The sequence below is a fragment of the Eleutherodactylus coqui genome, chromosome 4, assembly GCF_035609145.1.
Source record: "Eleutherodactylus coqui strain aEleCoq1 chromosome 4, aEleCoq1.hap1, whole genome shotgun sequence".
In the NCBI taxonomy this organism is placed as follows: Eukaryota; Metazoa; Chordata; class Amphibia; order Anura; family Eleutherodactylidae; genus Eleutherodactylus; species Eleutherodactylus coqui.
In genome coordinates, this window is record NC_089840.1 from 254,293,215 (window position 1) to 254,312,716 (window position 19,502).

Sequence of the window (19,502 nt, forward strand, 5' to 3'; positions counted from 1 at the left end):
ACCAAGGCAAATGAGATCATGGGGGGCATCAAAAGAGGTCTAGGGTCACATGACGAGAACATTGTTCTTCCTCTTTACAAGTCATTGGGCAGACCACACATGGAATATTGTGAACAGTTTTAGACACCAGTGCTCAAGAAAGACATATCAGAGTTTGAGTGGATACAAAGGCAGGCAACTAAAACAATAAATGGAATGGGCGGACTACAATACCCAGAAAGGTTATCAAAATCAGGGTTATTTTGTTTAGAAAAAAGACGGCTGAGGGGCGACCTAATAACTACTGTATGTATAAATATATCAGAGGACGATACAGAGATCTCTCCCATAATCTCTTTATACCTAGGACTGTGACTGCAACAAGGGGGCGCTCCTATATGTCTAGAGGAAATAAGGTTTCATCACCGACCTAGAAGGGGGTTCTTTACTGTAAGAGCAGTGAGACTATGTAACTCTTTGCCTGAGGACGTGCTGATGGCAAAAATCGATTAAAGAGTACAAGACGGGCCTGGACGCCTTTCTTTAGTGATACAATATTATATGTTAGAATCAGAAGGGTCGGTGATTCGCGGATTATTCTGATTGCCAGAGTCAGGAAGGAATCTTTTTCCCTTAAATGGTGAAAATTGGCTTCCACCTCATTGTTCTTACTTTGACTTCCTCTGGACCAACATTGGGGGTAATAGGCTGAACTAGATAGACATATTTTTTTCAGCCTTACATACTTGCGATTTTCACTCGTTTTTCATGTGTGTGAAAAATATGCATTTTCTTATGTTTTTCTCTGCTTCACACTTCCTGGTTCTTTTTTTCATTTGGTCCCCATAGTAATCTGTAGAGATGAGCGAGCACGAAAATGCTCGGGGATGGGTCAAAACGGGGAGGGGTTGAACATGGCGTGGTACTCGCTCGAGTAACGAGCACCATTGAGTATGCTAATACTCGAACGAGCATCAAGCTCGGAAGAGTACACTCGCTCATCTCTAGCAATCTGTATTAAAAATGCATCACACTCACATGAAAATTGCATGCAAATCACATTGCATAGGATTTGTCATGCATTTTATTAGTGTTCCCAGTGTGAAGCAGAATCACACAAAAGGACGGTAGGAAATGCAGTGATTTTTCTAACTCAGACTATGGCCGCCTGCAAATGGGTGGAAATTCCGCGGCGGGATTCCCCTCAGAATTTCCGCCCGTACATGCCTGCATAGGATTGCATTACAACACGCAATCCTATGCAGACGGCTGTGGTTTGTCTGCCCAAAATACCGCACAGCAAACAATCCGCGGCATGCTAGCCCCGCACAGAAACGTCACTCACCGGCCGCTGGCTCCGCTCTGCGCATGCGCCGGCTGCCTGGCAGCCGGCACATGAAAGTGCTGGAGCTGCGGGAGCGGGTGAGTTCCGCGCTGCTCTCTGCAGGCGCTCGGGTTGGGTCCCGCTGCGAGAATTCTCGCAGCCAGATCCGACCCGGCCGTCTGCAGGCAGCCTCTCAGTCCAAGAGAGAAATCCCTCATGTGAATTAACCCATTTCCATGCAAGCTCTGTCCATCTCAAATAGGCTCTAGTAAATATTCCTGTACTTCATTCACTCATTTCAACCTATGTTATTAACTAAGAAAATGCCTGGTAAACATGATAATCTGTACATAAATAATACAAAAAAATCAGAATACCTACTGTTGCCAGGTAACTGCATCCACCGCTCGGCCACCCACCTTCAAAAAGCTGCAATAGAAAGCAAATGCCTATTACAATATATAGGAAAATATAGCTTTATACAACTCCAAGGCCACAAACTGCGACAACTGGACTAACTGCGGGCAGCATGTTGTACGGTAGCAAGAGCTGAGTGTATATATATATACACACACATCACAACCAGATTGTTTCAGTTCTAAATGATCAGGTATTGTTACTAGGGATTTTGCGCATCGGGTAGTTTATCTGCTTTTTTTCCCCTTGGGCTACCAAAATAAATGTTGTGTCATTTTTTTTGAGACGCATAGCCAAGGATTAAAGCCAAGGACCACGTGCCGTACATGTATGTAATTGGTTGTAGATAGGTTAAATGCCTGCTCTCCCCGGACGGCAGTCCTATTCACTGATTTACTTATCAATGTATGTTTGCTCACTCAAGGAACCCTGTCGGTCCTTTACCAGTAGTAGATCCACCCATTATACTCCTAAACTCAAAATGTGCACAGGGGTATAAAACAATAAGTTACAGGTAAGGGCGGCTTCAGGCGACCATATTTGCACACATTTTTGCGTGCACATTGCGCTGAGAATAGAACTCATTGTTTTCAATGGACTCATTCACACTTTCGCTTTTGGTGCGCGCCCCATAGGAGTCTATGTGGGTGTGCAAATGTGCATCCGATTACCGGAAAACTGTGCAATGAACTGTGCAATTTTGCGTGGAAATCCATAACACAGGGGACTAATTAGGCTGCAGAGCCTAGTCAATCACAGCATGTGTGTGTCCTGCGCTGATGTGAACAGTCCCCAGCAGCGCAGAAAGTACAGTAAAATGCACTAAAACACGTGCAATAGCGCAACCTCCATAGCCCAAAAACTTGTGCTGTCACGTACGCTCTTGCGCTTACAGTCGTCTGAAGTCGCCTGTATACTTAATGTTTCCCCACACAACTATATATATCAATCTGCTCAGATACATAGTATGCTGTGTGCCAATCACACACTATTTTCAGGTTTCCTTTAACTGCAGTATTTCTAAAAGAATAGATCTTGGCGGGTATAAAGAACATATAAACAAGAAATGAATGTGTTACATCTGTCACACACAAATATACACCGTATTAAAGAAAACTGTTATTCATTTCATGTTAAATGTGTGTATTATGTACAGTGGCCGGTTTCAGAAAAAATATCACTAGGTGTTCACAACCAGTAAAGGGTTAAGCTATAGTAGGGCTGCCAGTCCATGGCTGTGACACTAGCACTATTCCGCCGCGGGGTAGGAGGGGAGCGCACTGATAATCTCACTGCGGAGAATCGCGGCAAATTGCAGCATGCCGCGATTTTAATCCCGCGAGCGGAGAATTGCTATGATTCTCCGCTCGTGGATGTCGGGCTGCGCTTTCCATAGTTAGCCTATGGAAAGCTTTTCATAGCGTGATCGGCGGGTGATTCATCGCCATGGATCACGCTATGACTATCGCCTGTGGACAGGCAGCCTTAGTCAGTAGGTCTGCTGTAGAAGATAGAGCTTATACTAAGGACACTGGACTGTTGCTAAGTTTCTGAGACCCCAATTCATGGACTGTGTTATTTAAAGGGACATTGCCCAGCTTTTCTAAGAAACTGCATTGGAGTGTTACTCCTCAAAGGGAAAGCTATGTATTCTATTCTTAAACCTGTGTTTCTCTGAGATGGTATCACGCCTAGACGCATGTTATTGTTATCGGTCACAAGGTATTACTCTTCTTACAAATTGCTGGCAAGGCATGAATATTTCTATGTCTTAGCTCGCAGTATGCAGCAGCGTGCCATAGCCAGAATGAAGGGGAGTGGTTGCAGGTGACGATGGGAGCATAGTTTTAGGGCCAGACGCCCGTTCACAGTGGCTACTGTCCGCACTTTTCCCCCAATACTCTGTTGCTTCTATCTTTCTCTTCTCAGTAAACTGCTTTTCTATATCTTTCTTGTTTTTTATAATCCTTGATGTTATTAAATGAGACCTTTTCCTTCTCACAGCACTGTCTTCTTCTCTCCTGTTCTTACTTGATCCTTTCTCCTCAACTGCTAACTCCCAACTCCTTCTCCAACTGCCAACCCGTGCAGGACTTTCCTTTCTTACCCAATCACAGGCCTCCTCATCTAATTACTGCAGTTGTCAGGTAATTTAACATCTCCAATCACCAAATTCCTTATCATTGTTAAAACATGTAAAGACATATACACACATAAAAACACAACCACATTTCATATTATGCAGTGCCCACTCCGGGCCAATACAACTAGTTATGGCTGAGTTACTCAAACGTATGTCAAATCCCTAAATCATTATGGTTATCTTATCATTGATCATTTCTTCTTTTTTTTCTGTGTGCTACAATAAATACAGTACACTTTGGTTACTCCATCGGCTGCATCCTGGATCCAGCGTTGCAACACCACCACCCTCAACATTTCTACCTTTGCCCTCACTTTCCGCTAAGCTTGTGCTTTTATGCATCAGGCAATTTGAAGAAGCAGATCCTTATTGCAAAGTATTGGAGATGGGGCAGTTTAGCAGCCTGAGCCTTTGGGAAAAAATTTGCATTTCAGACTACCACGTGCTCCCATGGATAATAGAGGTAATCTGCCGTCACTGATCATAAGGGTTATTCCCATCTCAGCAAGTTATCTCCTATCTATAGGATAGGGAATAGCTTGCTGTTTGGTGGACATCTGACCACTCAGACTACCACCGATTCCGAGATTTCAGCCCTGGTGCGTCCAGCAGTGTGGGCAACAAGAGACTGCACATGCACGTCTCCATTCCATTAATTTCACAAAAATATAGGTTCAAAATATACTTTTTTTACATTGCATTCAATAGAAAATGTATGGAAACAAATGTCTGAAAGCAAAAAAAAATGTTGAACTACAAAACTTTATTTATAGTGAAAAATGTATACAATTGTATGGAAACATGTAATGTACATGCTAAAAAAACGTACAGATATGCTTAAAACCGCATACATTTGCATATGATCTTTTCACGTACGTTTAACGTACACTAAAAACGTGCAATTAACAGCACCCAAGTTAAAGAAACATGATTGCCAAACTTTGGCTGTAGCTCTAACTAATTTATGGCCAATTTTTACATTTTGGGTAAAAAACAAAAGCATCTAAAGTTAGTAAATTCCTATTTTGCATGCAGTGTCTTGGCTATAGGCTTCAGTATATTGCTTTTCATAAATAATAATTCATGCCATATATCTATTCTTTGCAATAAAATAAAAGTACTTACTTGTTACTGATGTTCTCCACAGATCTACTCTTTTGAACATTTCCGCACTTCCGTAGACCTGGCAACCACTGTGCAGACTATGAGTGCATGTGGACGCATGTGTCTTTGACAACATCAGCCCCTTTTTCCCCAATCGCGTTGATCCCATGTTACCGCCTTCAGTTTCACCTTTGACCGGCTGTGTGGACCAAGGGGATCTGAAGATAAAGTGGAGTATGTTGGGTAAGTGCAGGTTTGTAGAGATGATCAATGGAGAGAACATCAGTCACAAGGAATGATAAAAAAGGGAGAACTGAGCAGATTAATATATGCATTTTCTAACAGGACGCACTGTAGCATTCTGGTGATATCATGTGGAACATAGCTTTACCTGAATGCAACACATCACTGATCAAGAGGAAGGATGGGAATATCTAGGGAGACTTCGGGACTTTGTACAACTATAATGTTTATGTTCAACAAGAAATGACAGTTGAATTTGCTGTTAGCAGAAATAAGACTTTTATGAGGACTTGGAATCTTCCGCTTAATGTTTCCACCCTATGTTTCAGTTTTATTAAATGTACCGGTCTCTGAGACTCGTAAAATTTTTGCAACAACTAAGGAGGCCAAAATAGGTAAAACTAGGAAAGTAATGTGGAACAAAAAAAGTAATTAACCCTTTCTGTTGCAGTCCCCTATTTTTTTTTATTTCAATTTTTCTTCCCCACATTTAAAAAAATCCTCCATTTTTTATCTCTCGTGACATACCGTTGCTACATGAGGGCTTCTTTTTAGAAAAGTTGTACTTTTCATTGGTACCATTCAATGTATTGGAAAACTTTTACAAATTTCAAAATTGGGTGAAATGGAACAAATAGACGCAATTGCACCATTTTCGTAATCTTTATTTTGTAGGTCAGTATGATTATGACCATAACAAATTTGTATTGTCTTTTTTTTTTAAATAAAAACACTTTTTTTAAAAGAAAAAAAATGTGTTCTGTCACCATCGTTAGTCCCCCATAACTGTTTTATCTTTCCATCAATAAAGCTGTGAAAGCTCTTTGTTTGCAAGGCAACCGTCAGTTTTCATTACTAAACCTTTTGGAGTATAAATTACTTTTTGATTATTTTTTTGTTGAGATGTGGTGACCGAAACCCCCCCCCCTCGCAATTTTGTAACTGTATTTTTTATGACAGAGTTCTTCGTGCAGGATCAATAATAAATTGGATTTTTACGAATACAGCAACACAAATTTTTTATTTTTTTGTAATGTGACGATTGGTAAAAGGTTTTTTAAACTTTCTTTTCTAGTAGTTAAAAAAATCTTTATTTCACTTTTTTTTTATTACTTTTTTTTGGGCCCCACTAGGGGAGTTGAACTTGATCATTTGATGGATTATACAGTACACTGCAATACCTGCAATACTATAGTATTACATTATACTGTATTCTGACAGGCATCCTATTAAGACATGTCACATACACGTCTTAATAGGCAAACTTTCATGGCAGCCCAGGGGGCCTTCAGTGGGCCCAAAGCTGCCATGACACCTAAGCTACATCCTGCAATCACCTTACGATAAGGGTGGGCTCAGAACATCTCAGTCCTTATCGGGACATTTAAATGCTGCTGTCAGAATTGACAGTCACATTTAAAGGGTTAACAGCAGCAATCAGAGTTATCTCCAGTTGCAGCTATTGCAGGCCTGTGTTGGCTGTTAATCATACGCAACATGCTCTATACATATACAGTGCATGACCGGGGAGGGATTAAAAAAAGGCCTCATGCACACAGTCATTTAAAAAATTGACAGTACCGTGCCGCGCTCTGTGCCGGAACCACTGAAGTTCTACATGGTACTGTATTTGATTTTTTTAACCTTACATGCCTGCTTTAGTAAATGCTCCTGTGAAATAATGATGCTGGAGCGTCCTTTCTCATACATCTGCACTGTGTGGTTCCTCTGTTATACCTCCTATGTATGAATCAATTGACAACTGGAGGTGACCATTTTCCCTTGTCAAATGGGTGTGTCCCTACACAGTTAGCACTGTATACAATGCCAGAGTGTGTAGAGACACACCCCTAACTTGTAATACCCAGTTGTCAATTTATGCATACATTTCTAGGCAGAATAACACAGAAACAGTGCAATGTAAGTTTCTAAGAAAAAATGCTGCAGAATTGCTATTTCATGGGGAACACAAGTATTAAGACTAGAGATGAGCGAATGTACTTGTTTAGGACAATTACTCGATCGAGCATCGCTTTTTTCGAGTAACTGCCTACTTGGGCGAAAAGATTCAGGGGGCGGCGGGGTGGAGCGGGGGGTAGGAGTGGGGAACAGGGGGGAGCTTGCTCTCTCTCTTCCCTCCCACCCACTCCCCCACGCAACCCCCCGCTCACCCCCGGCAACCCCCGAATATTTTCACCCGAGTAGGCAGTTACTCGAAAAAAGCGATGCTCGATCGAGTAATTGTCCTAAACGAGCACATTTGCTCATCTCTAATTAAGACATGTCAGGTGCAGACAGGTGCTCTTTAAAACCTCTTTGACACATGTAGATTAGGGATGAAAAATGATACTGATACAGATGTTTCTCAGAAATCCATATACACAAGCATGATTTTTTTAGTTTTTATTGACTTGGAAGATGTAGGATAACCCAGTCTCCATATGGTATTCAATGAAGCATGCCCCCATGGACCGCATACAGATGCTCCCTTAATCATTACAACTAGTATAATACATTAACAGTAAATCTATGTACTAATTTTAAATGTTCAGAAAATGATGTTCAGAAAACAAAGTTAAAAAACAACAGTAGAGTAGTAGACTTCATTTTTTGGTGCATTTTGCAAAAAATGAATGAATAAATAAAAACTATGTAAATACAGTCTATATTGATACTTGCAGTGCAACAGAAAACGATACAAGAGAGATAAAAGATTTAAAAAGCAGCATGTGAATAAAAACCAGACCTCACACTGCAACATCAGCAAAGAACAATGTAAGTAGTTCTGACTCTCAGAATGTGGAGGGGCAAAACAAAGGCACGCCGTATCATCAGGGTCAAAATCAGCCGCGTCCTTTAGGGGTTAATAGGTAAAGTTTGCATCCTGCGAAGGGAGTCCTGATTTCGGCTGACAGATGTCAGAGAACAGGCAGGTAATCGTTCTGTCATTGGTTTTGTAAGTCGGTCAGTAATCAGATAGCATTCTAATATGTTTGACAGTAGTTTTATGAGTAACAAGTCAGGTTTATTACTGAAATTGCGGTGATGACAGTTTCACTTGAACTCAGCACTAAACCTTCTCAGCATGGGACTGTATATTAATATGTGCATATTGCAGACATATGGCAATTATTGATATTCTGGTTCACAGGCGTAACTTGAAGCTCTTGGACCTCAATGCAAAATCTGTAACAGGGCCCCCATCTACCATGCGCTGGTTATGTTACTTGCATCTTCTCGGGTGGCACAGAGGTCTTTTTGGCCCCTTGAACTTCTAGAGCCCAGCTGCAGAGAAAACTGTGGGGAATTCCTACAGAACCTATACTGGAAAATTGTATAACTTTAACCGCCCGCCTGCTGGAGACATTATATGTTCCACTATCACCGCCCTTGTGCCACACTGAGCGAGCGGACACATGCGCTGTGATTCTTTCCCAGCTGGACCGACGTCCAGAAGCTTGGAATAGCCGCGGTTTTTAAGCCCTGGGCAGGGACAGTGCTGGATGGTCCAACACTCATTTGCATATAGTGCCCTGCAAAAATAAAGACCTATCTCTGGTGAATGAAGCTGCAGTGAAACACAATAAGGCATTCTTCATGTGGACGATTTTCTGCAGCTAAGTTACATGTGTTAGAAAATCGCAAGTAATAGAACCAATGGTTTCCTATGGAAACCTTCAGATGAACGATTTGTAGCCGCACTAAAAAATCGCAAGAAAAAGGATAGGACATCAGTGGCGGAATTCAGCGACTGCAATTCCGTGCTGCATCAAAAAATAGGTCTTGGCCTATCTTTTGGCATAAAATTGCAGAAGCCTATGGGAGTCTATGCGAGCCGGCCGGCAAAGAGAGATTCATTTCCTAGCAGCGCAGATGCCAGGGTTTCCATGCAGGGGGAAGGAGGAATTCCCCCATAGCGGGGAGAAAGGGGTTGACATTTTCATGCAGGATTCAAAATTCTATGGCAGATGTAAAGGAAAAGACTCATTAACATATTCCCTTACATGCAGATGTATCCAGTTAATTAAAAAGCATCCATTAACTACAATGCCGTTTTCCAGCATTTTTTTGCCAACTAGACCCCCTGCAGGAAAAACCCTCTCTCCCCACAACGGCAGAACTCCTCCTTATCTCCTGCAGGGAAACTTCTCTCTCCCTGCTGCTGGGGAATCCCTTCATCTCCCCTGCAGGGGAACCCCGGTATCTGTGCTGAGATGAATGAAGGCCCCTAGCGATGAAGGGAAGCCCTGGGGGAACCCCCTTCATCTCCAAGGCGGGGCTTCCCTTCACTGGTGAGAGAGATGTAGGGAACCTGAAGGGGTTTCCCTGGGGACTCCCTCCATCACTCTCTCCAGCAGCTCATCTTTTCCGTCAGTCTCGGCCATTTCAATGACCCTGACACTTGCAACTAGTGCTGCAGAAGATCATCTATTCAGACTATTTTCTGCACTGCTAGCTGCGACTTTTTTTAACGCAGCTGCGTGATTTTTATAGCCTGTGTGAATGAGCCCTAAAGATAACAATAGGTTCCTCACACTATCAGACATTTAACAGTGTATTCATTTGATATCCCAAAAAGTATGTGACAGACTTCCTCTACGCTTTGGATTCCTCAGTTTTTTTGCCGGCTTTGTCGCTTTTTTGCGGCAAAAAAACCCCCAAATTCCAGATGTTAGCTGTAGGTTGATCGGGAATTATGAAAAGTACCGTAAACAGTCTGTTTTCTGACTTTAGTTGTGTTTTTTTTTTTAAATCACAGCACGCTCTGGATTTAGCAGTTTTCTTTTGGAGTTCTCCTATAGGCTTCGCTATAGAAAAAAAAACACCAAACAAAAAACCCCACCACAATAAAATGTTAGTAAAAGCACAAACATCATAAAAAAGTTGTATGTGATTTTTTCTGGTGTTGTTTTTGTTTGAAGGCATGACAATAAAATAAAGCTACTAGGGCATGTTTTCTTGCTGTACTCACACGGGCCGGAAAATGCCGCTACAGGAATTGATGCTGATTTAATAAAATCTCCTTCATGTGGTGTGGAAATTTTCCACAACTAATTCTCAGCATCTTTGAAAGGAGCTGCGGATTCTTAGGCCTCATGCTCACAGCAGGTCCGGATTCTGCCTGCGGAATCCCGCACAGAATCCAGCTCTTACCGCGGTGAGTACCTGTGTGTGCAGGTGGCGTCATCCGCGCGGACCTCTCTTCTTCTGGGTTTTCTGTACAGCGGATGGTTTTCTGTACTGAGGCTTGCCGTCGGACATGCGCAATACAGAATTACAGAAATTTTTTTTTTAACTCCTGTTTTTCCCATGGATCGGACGGCTTCTGTTGACTTCAATGGAAGCTGTCTGTGCGGGAACTGCAGGAAAATAGTGCATGCTGCGATTTTTCATCCGTGAGCGGAAACCACAATTAGTTTCCGCTCGTGTGCATGAAGAGTCTTTTTGCATTGCATGCTACGCCCACTCGCGAACGCCCACTCCTGATTCTGCAGCAAAAATACGCCTTTGTACATGGGGTCTTAGGTCAGGCGAGCTGGGGGTTTTTTTGCGTTCTTATGTGCGCAAAAAAAAAATTGCGTCTATTAGAGCCATTGTTTTTCTATGCAGTGTTCACATGTCCGTTTTTTAGAGACGCAAAATACTCGCACCTGCAAAAGATAGGACATGCGTGTCTATAATGCGCACCGGTAAGGTCTGTGCTGGGTGTAAAGATATTGTGTGATGTCCGTTAATCCCTGCGGATTACAGCTGAGCGAGGGCTTATATTCCAAGGGTCCCCCCGAAAATCATTGCTGCAGGGGTTGTCTTCAGCCCATTGCTTTCAATGGGGCAGCAGCAGCGCCTACCCCATTGAAAGCAATGGGATAGCATCGTGGTCCTCTGCCACAGCTGTGACAGCTGTGGCAGGGGATTCTTTCATCCCCGTTGGGAGTCCCATCATCACTGAAGGGGATAGTGCTGTCACAGTGTTCAGTGATGAGGGGAACATTGTGGAGCAAAGCAGAGTTAAGAACCCCAGAGACATATATATTTTTTCTGATTGAGCAGGGGATACAAAACCCTGGTGAATCCACCCAATAGCCCTCCATAATACTATGCACAGCCTGACACTTAAGCACCCATGTGCTTGTGTTATACAATACTGGGCTGACATAGTATACTCCCTCTATGGTATAAATTAACCCTCTATCCTATATGCTCCCCTATTGTATGGTCAGTTTATCCTCGCTAAGCTGCATGCCTATATATCACTGACCACACAATCTGCCTCTCGTGGGTAGCATTTTATGCTTCTTTTGGTGCATTCCTGAAATACTCACTTCCTGATGATCCATGGCATTCACGGGGAAATGCGTTGAAGAATTTATTCTATAAAAGGGAATGAAACCCTAATTCACATCTAAAGTAAATAGGAGAATCAATCCTATAAAGGGAACCGCACCCGAACTTACATTTAGTGTAATAACAAATAGGACCCTTGTAATGTTTATTTACTAGGTCTTACACGCTCCCGCTAATTCCAGTACCACACTATTACGAGGTGGCTTTGTGAATTCCCCACTGTCACCTTGACAAATATTCCTGGTACATAATAGGCTACTAACATCCATATTGAGCCTATTAAATTAGGGAGAGCTATTTACACTATTTGGCCACTGGGGGCATTAGTGCACGGCCCCACAGTAACTTTGTTTGGAGTATATGTGAGTTGGTCGCCAATATTACAATCTAATTTGGCCACCAACCCATCTAGTATGCTACCCGTTGTTGGTTTTCTTCTATGTCAGGTGTGCCCTAGAGTGGTATATGGTTTTTAGCATTCTATAATAAAATAATTATTTTAATCAGTCTAAACTGTGAAGGGCTCTAATATTACTGCCCCTGTGAATTAGAACTTTGTGGAGCAGGTGCGCTTCTACAAGCACAGCTGCTCCAGTAGCATGGAGCGTCGGTCACACGCATTTTGCACATCGGCGGAGCACATAGATGCACAAAAAAAAAAAACGCTCGTCTGACTGAGATCTTAATCTGCAGAATGTCTATTTATGCTGCAAATTTATGTTGCAGAATTCAACCCTGCAAATACAAGGGTTAAATTCCGCAGCTAATCTGCAATTCAAAACGCAGTCAAATCTGCACCATTTAGGTCTAGATTGGCCACTGCGGATTGTCAGAGGAATTGCTGCAAGGGTTCAGTTGTGGAATGCCTTGCCATGAGTGAAGGTACCGTAAAATACTTTTTAAGGGCGCGGTCACACGAGCGTAGGCGTATTTACGTTCGCACGTGCGCAGCGTTTAATCGCCGGAAAGAACGTTTTTCGGCGATCATGACCAGAGCTAGAAAGCGTATTATCGTTTGTTCCTACTTTGCAAACTATCTTTTCGGCCATCGAATATGCGTTGGCGCGTATTTCGGTCGCATATGTTCCGTTTTTTTTTCGGGTTGCCGTTTTTACGCGCCAGAAAATCGCCCGTGCGAACGAATACATTGGAAACCAATGCCTCAGATGGTCACGTTTATACGATTGGGCGCAAAAACGCGCCGTTTATGCGCTCGTGTGAACGTACCCTCAAGGATGCAGTAGCATACAAGTGGAGATTTCCTCTACCAGACATTGAAGATATAGATGGTGGTGCTAACGTTTGTGAAAGATGATGTAAGTGAGTATTGTCAGGGAAATATATTACCTTCATATCAGGGGCGTAAGTAAAGGCTCAGGGGCCCTGATGCAAAACGTGAGCTGGGGCCCCCCCTCTGTCTGTATCTGTACCCGTACCCATACCTAAACCATGCTGCACAGAGGCATAACTTGAAGCTTCTGCAAAATCTGTAACAGGGCCCCCAACTATAATGCTTTATTCATAGTACTGGGCTCCTTACATGGAGAAGAGAGGCCTTATGGGCCCCCTGAGGCTCCTGCACCCTCTATAGTTACGCACCTGCTTCACATAGAGTCTACAGTAGTTTCACTAAACTGAGTCTAAGATTTTAGTTCTTGTTATATCCAACTGCAGAACAACTAGAATGTAACGTAATGCATCTTGATAATAATCCTGTTTGAGCAATAAAAAAACAAGCACTGGTTCTAGAGCAAATAATATTAACAAGCAAAGATGGCTGACTATATCTGCCAGAGCCGTGATATGTGGGTTCATTATTGGAGTAATAAACATTGGCCTTGGGATCGCCGTGTAGCAATAAAGTAGAACTGAGAACTGGTTAAGAACTAGATGACAGATAGAATTCAACAGAGCTTAGTTATAGCAGCTCCAGGAAAGCCAGTGTAGAAATGACGCTGCGGGTCAGCTTATCAATGTAAAAAAATAGAAGGATCCCCTGAAAATAAGCTCATCAGGGGGTGTCCAGCTGCAGGGAACCCCATAAACAGTTGTAATCTATGAGGGAACCTGGCAGAAAGTGTTCAGCTCCTCTACAGCAAGGCAAAGGCACGGTTCCTATTGAAATCACTGTGTTGTCTATCTAATGCGTAGATAGCCCGATCCTCCAAGAGTAAGAGACACTCTCTGGAACTGCCCTCCTTTACTTCATGGAGGTTACCAACGAGAGATTCCACTCCAAAAATACTCCAATAAAGTGGTTAAGAATTGGTTTTCTAAACCAACTAAACTTTTATTTAAATTCTCCATATTACAACTGTTTTGATGCAAGTTGCTCTCTACACTAAATGGCCACTTTATTACACTTTGTTAGAGACACCTGGCCTTTCACAATTGGAGCTTTCCTGTATGGAAATTATCCCCAAAGTGCAGCATAAAATCATGTGACAAGTTTTCACTGGATCAGTATGAATAATTAGATGGCAATTCCAGCGATCTGAATGACTTCCAACGAGGCCTGGTGCTAGACTAGCTGGGGCCAGGATTTCCCTGCCAACCTTGTGCAGTTTTCTTATGTAACGGTGTGGAGAGTATACAGACAATGGTGTGATTGAGGAAAAGCACCCAGCAAAAAGGGATCCTGTGGATGTAAACAACTCATCGATGAAAGGGGTCAGAGGAGGGGGTCAGGAATTGTTCTGATGAATATGTGCTGCACAGTTAAGTGAAATAGAACGCTGATGGTCTAATTAATGTGTCCTCGCAAACGACTCATCACTCCCTAGCACGGATGGGCTATAACAGCAGATCACCAGATCCAGCCCCATTGTTGTCTATGAGAAAGTCAAGACTCTAGTGGACAAAAAGTCGCAAAAATTGTATCACTGAGCAGCGGAAAAACATCATCTGGTCAGATGAATACAGATTTCTGTTGCACTGTGCTGATGGGAGCAGCAGGAATTGATGAACCCTTCCTGTCAGCTGGTCAGAACATGTCAGCACCTCCATCTAATTTATAGCAACTACAAAAAGCTTTCCTGTCCGTATGGGCCGATATTCCTGCCCTAGAGTATCTATGCCATGATGAACTGCTGTGGTTTCTAAGGTCAAAGGAGGTCCAATGCACTAGTAGAAGGGGGTCTCTAGGAAAGGGGCCACTCAGTGTATATACACTGCAAACATGAAATATGATTATATTAGTGTAGTTAAAGGGAAACTGTCAGCAGATTTTTGTGATGCAATTGAAGTGCAGAGCTGCAATATGTACATTGCTCTGTTCTATACAGTAATTCTGCCCTATCTGCTTCACAGATGTGGATGACGCTGTAGGCATGCTAGGTGATCACACTTCCGTAGCGGTTTTCTCAAGTGATAGGGATGAATACACCCTTCCCCTCTTCTCAGACATGGGGTATTGTTGGGATTGATATGTAAGAAGATGCAGCTCTACACTTCAGTTAATATTGTCCCATTTACTTGATTCCCATGAAATGCGAATTTACCCAGGCTAGTTCCCCCAGTCAGACATGGAGATCGGTGTTTAAATAGAGAGGATCTTTTTCCATCTGTCATCACTTCTAAATTAGCAATATGAATCAGCTGGCCGATTAAATAAATAAATGACCCGACTTCGTCTGCTTAATTTGTAACCAGAGATTTTGATTGGCAAGTAGATTTAGGTTCACACTTCGCTTTGCATCAGTTTTCTAATTCTATGCCCACTGGCCTCAATGATAACCAAAACTCTGATTATAATGGTAGTGATGAAGACTTGACACATTTCGGCATTAATGAAGTCCCATAGTAATTAATAGGATTGGTCAAATTAGCATAAAAAATGCTGCAAAAAAAGGTGTGAACCCAGATAAGAGATTAAATGGGTTGTTTGGGTCTGAACTATTGATGACTTAGTTACTGTTGTACCTTGTCAACACTGGAAACTAGGGGTGTGACAGCACTTAGAAAGAGGGAACGCCCCTAGCTTCCGATTGGGTAGTACTGCGGCAGGGAGGACACTGCTCCTGTGCAGTCTGCGGTCACTGCTGAAGCCGGGACCGCTGCCACTGAGCTCCCCGCTGCTCTCCTCGGCAAACTAGTACCTCCACTCCCGTCCTCCTGGTTGGCTGCTGCTGGCAGGAAAAGGCTGTAAATGTTCTCCAGGCTCCTCTCCATGCTGCACTGCCAGTGCGGGCTCCCGTTTCCCCGGCGCAAAAATGATCTCCTCGCCCTACTCTCATCTTCGGTACTGGTCTCCCTGCGGCAGAGACTGCTGTGAGTATGCTTCATGCTCCTCTCCCTGCCACACAGCCATGGACAACAGCTGTTGGCCTACATGATGGTAGGCTACCGGGGATGGGTCACCTTGTATGGAGGGTTAGGGTTAGTTTCAGTGTTAGGCTTACCTTATTAGGTGTAAACAGCTAATAATGTAAGCCTAACACTTAAACTAACCCTAACCCTCAATCCCAGGCAGCCAATCACTAACTTCTGGGCGTACACTGGGCGGGTACAGCCCAGCACTAGGTCTCCACCCATACTTGTGGTGGAGACAAGATACACCAGTACCGATGACTTATCCTATATCAATAGTTGGTTAGCAGGGATGTGCCTCTCAGGAGCCATGGCAATAAGCTGGTCAACTGGCCACTGTCAGTGTGTATGGGGGCTGCATTACTTTGTAACCTACTTCAGTTACTTTACTGTTACTTAGAAATGGCATGAATTATTCGAAAACTTCCAAAAACTGCAACAGTCCCATTATTTTGGGGATTACTGGTTGTCCCAGTTACCAATGTTATCTTCCAATCTATCTTAATTAAATCAGTAAAACTTCTTAAGGCTCCTGTCACGTGAACGTCATTTTGACGTAGAGTATGCACAGCAAAAAATCGCATCTAAAAGAACCAAAAGAAAGTCCTACAGCAGCATACACAGGTGGCAAAAAAGTGCAATGAAAAAGGTCTTCATTCCTCCATATAAACGACGTTTCGATCACACAATGTGATCTTTCTCAAGCTATATAAACGTTGGGAGTGAGGATCCGGACTCCCTATCTCTACAGCTCGTGCATTATTTGGCTTCCTTATTGTCCTACCCAGTTTGGGTCATATAGTGTGCTGTTGGTTGCTATATTTGTTGCATCTAAAAGAACCAATGGTTTCCTATAGGTTCTTTCAGATGAACAATATAAAAAAATTGTGGTAAAAAAATTGTGCAATATGTGTGGGTTTTTTTTACACCGATATTTCACTCCGTCAAAAGATAGGACTTGTCTTATCTTTTGATGCCAAAAAGCAGGCGGCTCCAATAGACTCCTATGGCAGTCAATGGGAGCCGGCCGGCAAATTGAGGGGGAGGGAGTGGAAGAGGCATACTCGCGAATACTACCTGCAATGTGCTCGCGGCTGCTATTTGTTCACGCGACTTAATGCTTGTATAGCTGCAATGTTTTAGCGTGGCTATCTGAGCATTAAAACAATGCCCATGTGAGAGAAGCCTAAGGGTGTCATTACAGGAGCGATGTTAATGTCATTGTATTAACGTTAAGTGCCAGACGAAACTGTGCTTGCAGATTCAGCCCAGCAATTGTTGGGAAAACATGGGCGATAGCGGCAGTCGCTAGCAATCGTCTAATAGCAGGCTTAGTTCTAATTCACTAAAGACTAGAGATGAGCGAGCGTACTCGGATAAGCACTACTCGCTCGAGTAATTGGCTTTATCCGAGTATCGCTGTGCTCGGGTCTAAAGATTCGGGTGCCGCGGCGGCTGACAGGTGAGTCGCAGCGGGGAGCAGGGGAGAGCGGGCGGGAGAGAAGGAGAGAAAGATCATACCTCCATTCCTCCCCGCTCTCCCCTGCAGCTCCCCGCTCCGTGCCGGCACCCGAATCTTTAGCCCCGAGCACAGCGATACTCGGATAAAGCCAATTACTCGAGCAAGTAGTGCTTATCCGAGTACGCTCGCTCATCTCTACTAAAGACTAAAGATATCTTTATACAGTATGATTGTCAGCTGCCTAAGTGTAACAACTTTAGGCCTCTTTTACACGGCGACCTACATGTGCAAAAATTACTTGCGTAAAAACCCTGCGTCTATTAGAACCAATGGCTTCCTATGGGAACGTTCTGATGCTTTTTGTGCATCTAAACTTCCTTCATGTGAACGTTCCCATAGGAAACCATTGGTTGTAATAGCCGCAGGTTTTTTACGCGCGTGATTTTTGCAGGAGTAGGACCACGTGTGAAAGAGGCCTTACACAGTAGTGATAGTTGTTTAAATGAATGGAGGCGGAGTGGGATGGGGATCTCCCGAAATCAATCATTTGAGTGCTTATTCGGGCCACTATCGCCACATGTAAAGGTACATTAAAGGGCTTTTCACACAGCTCCATTATTGGGCAGGAATGTTCGCCCAAATGTTTGTGTTTAAGAGAAACAACGATCAGCCAATGAATGAGGAAATGCTTGTTTGTTTGTTGATTGTGTTTTTTTTTTAGCAAACATGAAAATGCTCGCTGGTCGTGTTAACAGGGAAATGTGTTGTATGAGAAAGAAAAACATATTAACCCCTTTCTATTGTGTATCTGTATATGAAGTGGGCTTGGGACATACATGGCGCAAGTCAGCCATCCGCGACAGTTAACATCCACTGGTCATGCAGTCATGCTGATCGCAGCCGTTAACATGTCAATTATGACAGAAGCATTTAACCCTTTGCAATCCAATTTTGGTTTCAGGGTTTCCTAGGGGGCCTTCTCTTTCTGCCATTTTACAATGGCGACATCTGCTGGCTAGAGCCAGTACTGCAGTATGGGACATGCTGGAGAGGCCCCCGACAACAGAGTGGTCAGTAATAAACAGTAAGAATACCCTGCCGGACGTCTTCTGACATCGGAGCTGTGCAGCCTTCAATCAGAATGTCTGAAGACATCAGACAGTGGATTGAAAAGGGTTAAATGCCACAATGTTAGGGACCCCGAATGGCCCACCCCTTTCCTTGTCATGGTAGCCAGTGGCCTTTTGAAGGTCCCCAGGGCTGCCATGAAATATTGCCTATCAAGGCATGCCTGTCAAAAAAAAGAGTGAAAATAATGAATAAAGCAATTTTATTAAATATTAGAAAAAAATAGAAGGTAGCAAAACGTTTTAAAACCCCTCATTTCCCAGTCATCTCATTCAGAAAATGGTATTACTACATTCATAAATGTCTAGATCAATGCAAGAATTGCGCTTTTAAAAAAAAAATAAACATTACATTTATATTGAGAACATTTTAGGATTACAAAAGATAGAGAGAAGGTATGGCATTAAAAGTAAGTGGTCAGAAAAATGTGGCTCAGTCTATTACATAACTCATTGAAGTTTGCTGTGTTGGCATATAATTAAAATGACTCTCCAGCCTGCCATAGCTTGTCATGGTCAACGCACTCAAAAGCCTTGATGTAGTCGATGAAGCGCATGTAGCTATTCTATGGCAGTCCTTACAAGAGCTGGGCGTATCGGCACATCTACTCATGCTAATAAAATCACTACATATCAACACATATGTGTTGTCTTCCTGGTGCTCAAGTTAGACACATTGCGGATTGGGTTGACAGATCACTGGGAGGGGCTGCTGAGGATCTAGCGGTCATGGTACACATTGACACCAAATCCAAAATTAAAGGTAGGTGGCACATCCATAAAACAATTTCAGGGAACTAGCATGTAAACTTAGGGCAAGGACCTCCTGCGGATCACCTAAAGGTAACAGGTTTCTGTCAATTACTAAAGATAGTTAATTACCTTACCCAACTTGCATAGGGCCTAACAAGAGGCAGCACTTAGCTATTCATTGAATGATTGAGCGCTCAGCTGTCATTTAATGAATGGCTGAGCGCTGCCTCTGACTGGTCACAGCACTCAGCCAATCAGAGGCAGCGCTTTCTGGAGGCGTGGATTTTTCAATCCCCG

At 43.1% G+C, this 19,502-nt stretch overlaps 1 protein-coding gene across 1 annotated transcript in view; it reads right to left on the reverse strand.

The window, feature by feature from the left end:
• Positions 1-19,502, reverse strand: part of HPSE2 (heparanase 2 (inactive)) — a 232,634-nt gene that overhangs the window by 57,906 nt on the left and 155,226 nt on the right. The window contains exon 6 of the mRNA XM_066601114.1: positions 1,685-1,732. Within this exon, the coding sequence (XP_066457211.1) occupies positions 1,685-1,732 (48 nt within the window). The remainder of the gene's footprint in view (positions 1-1,684; positions 1,733-19,502) is intronic.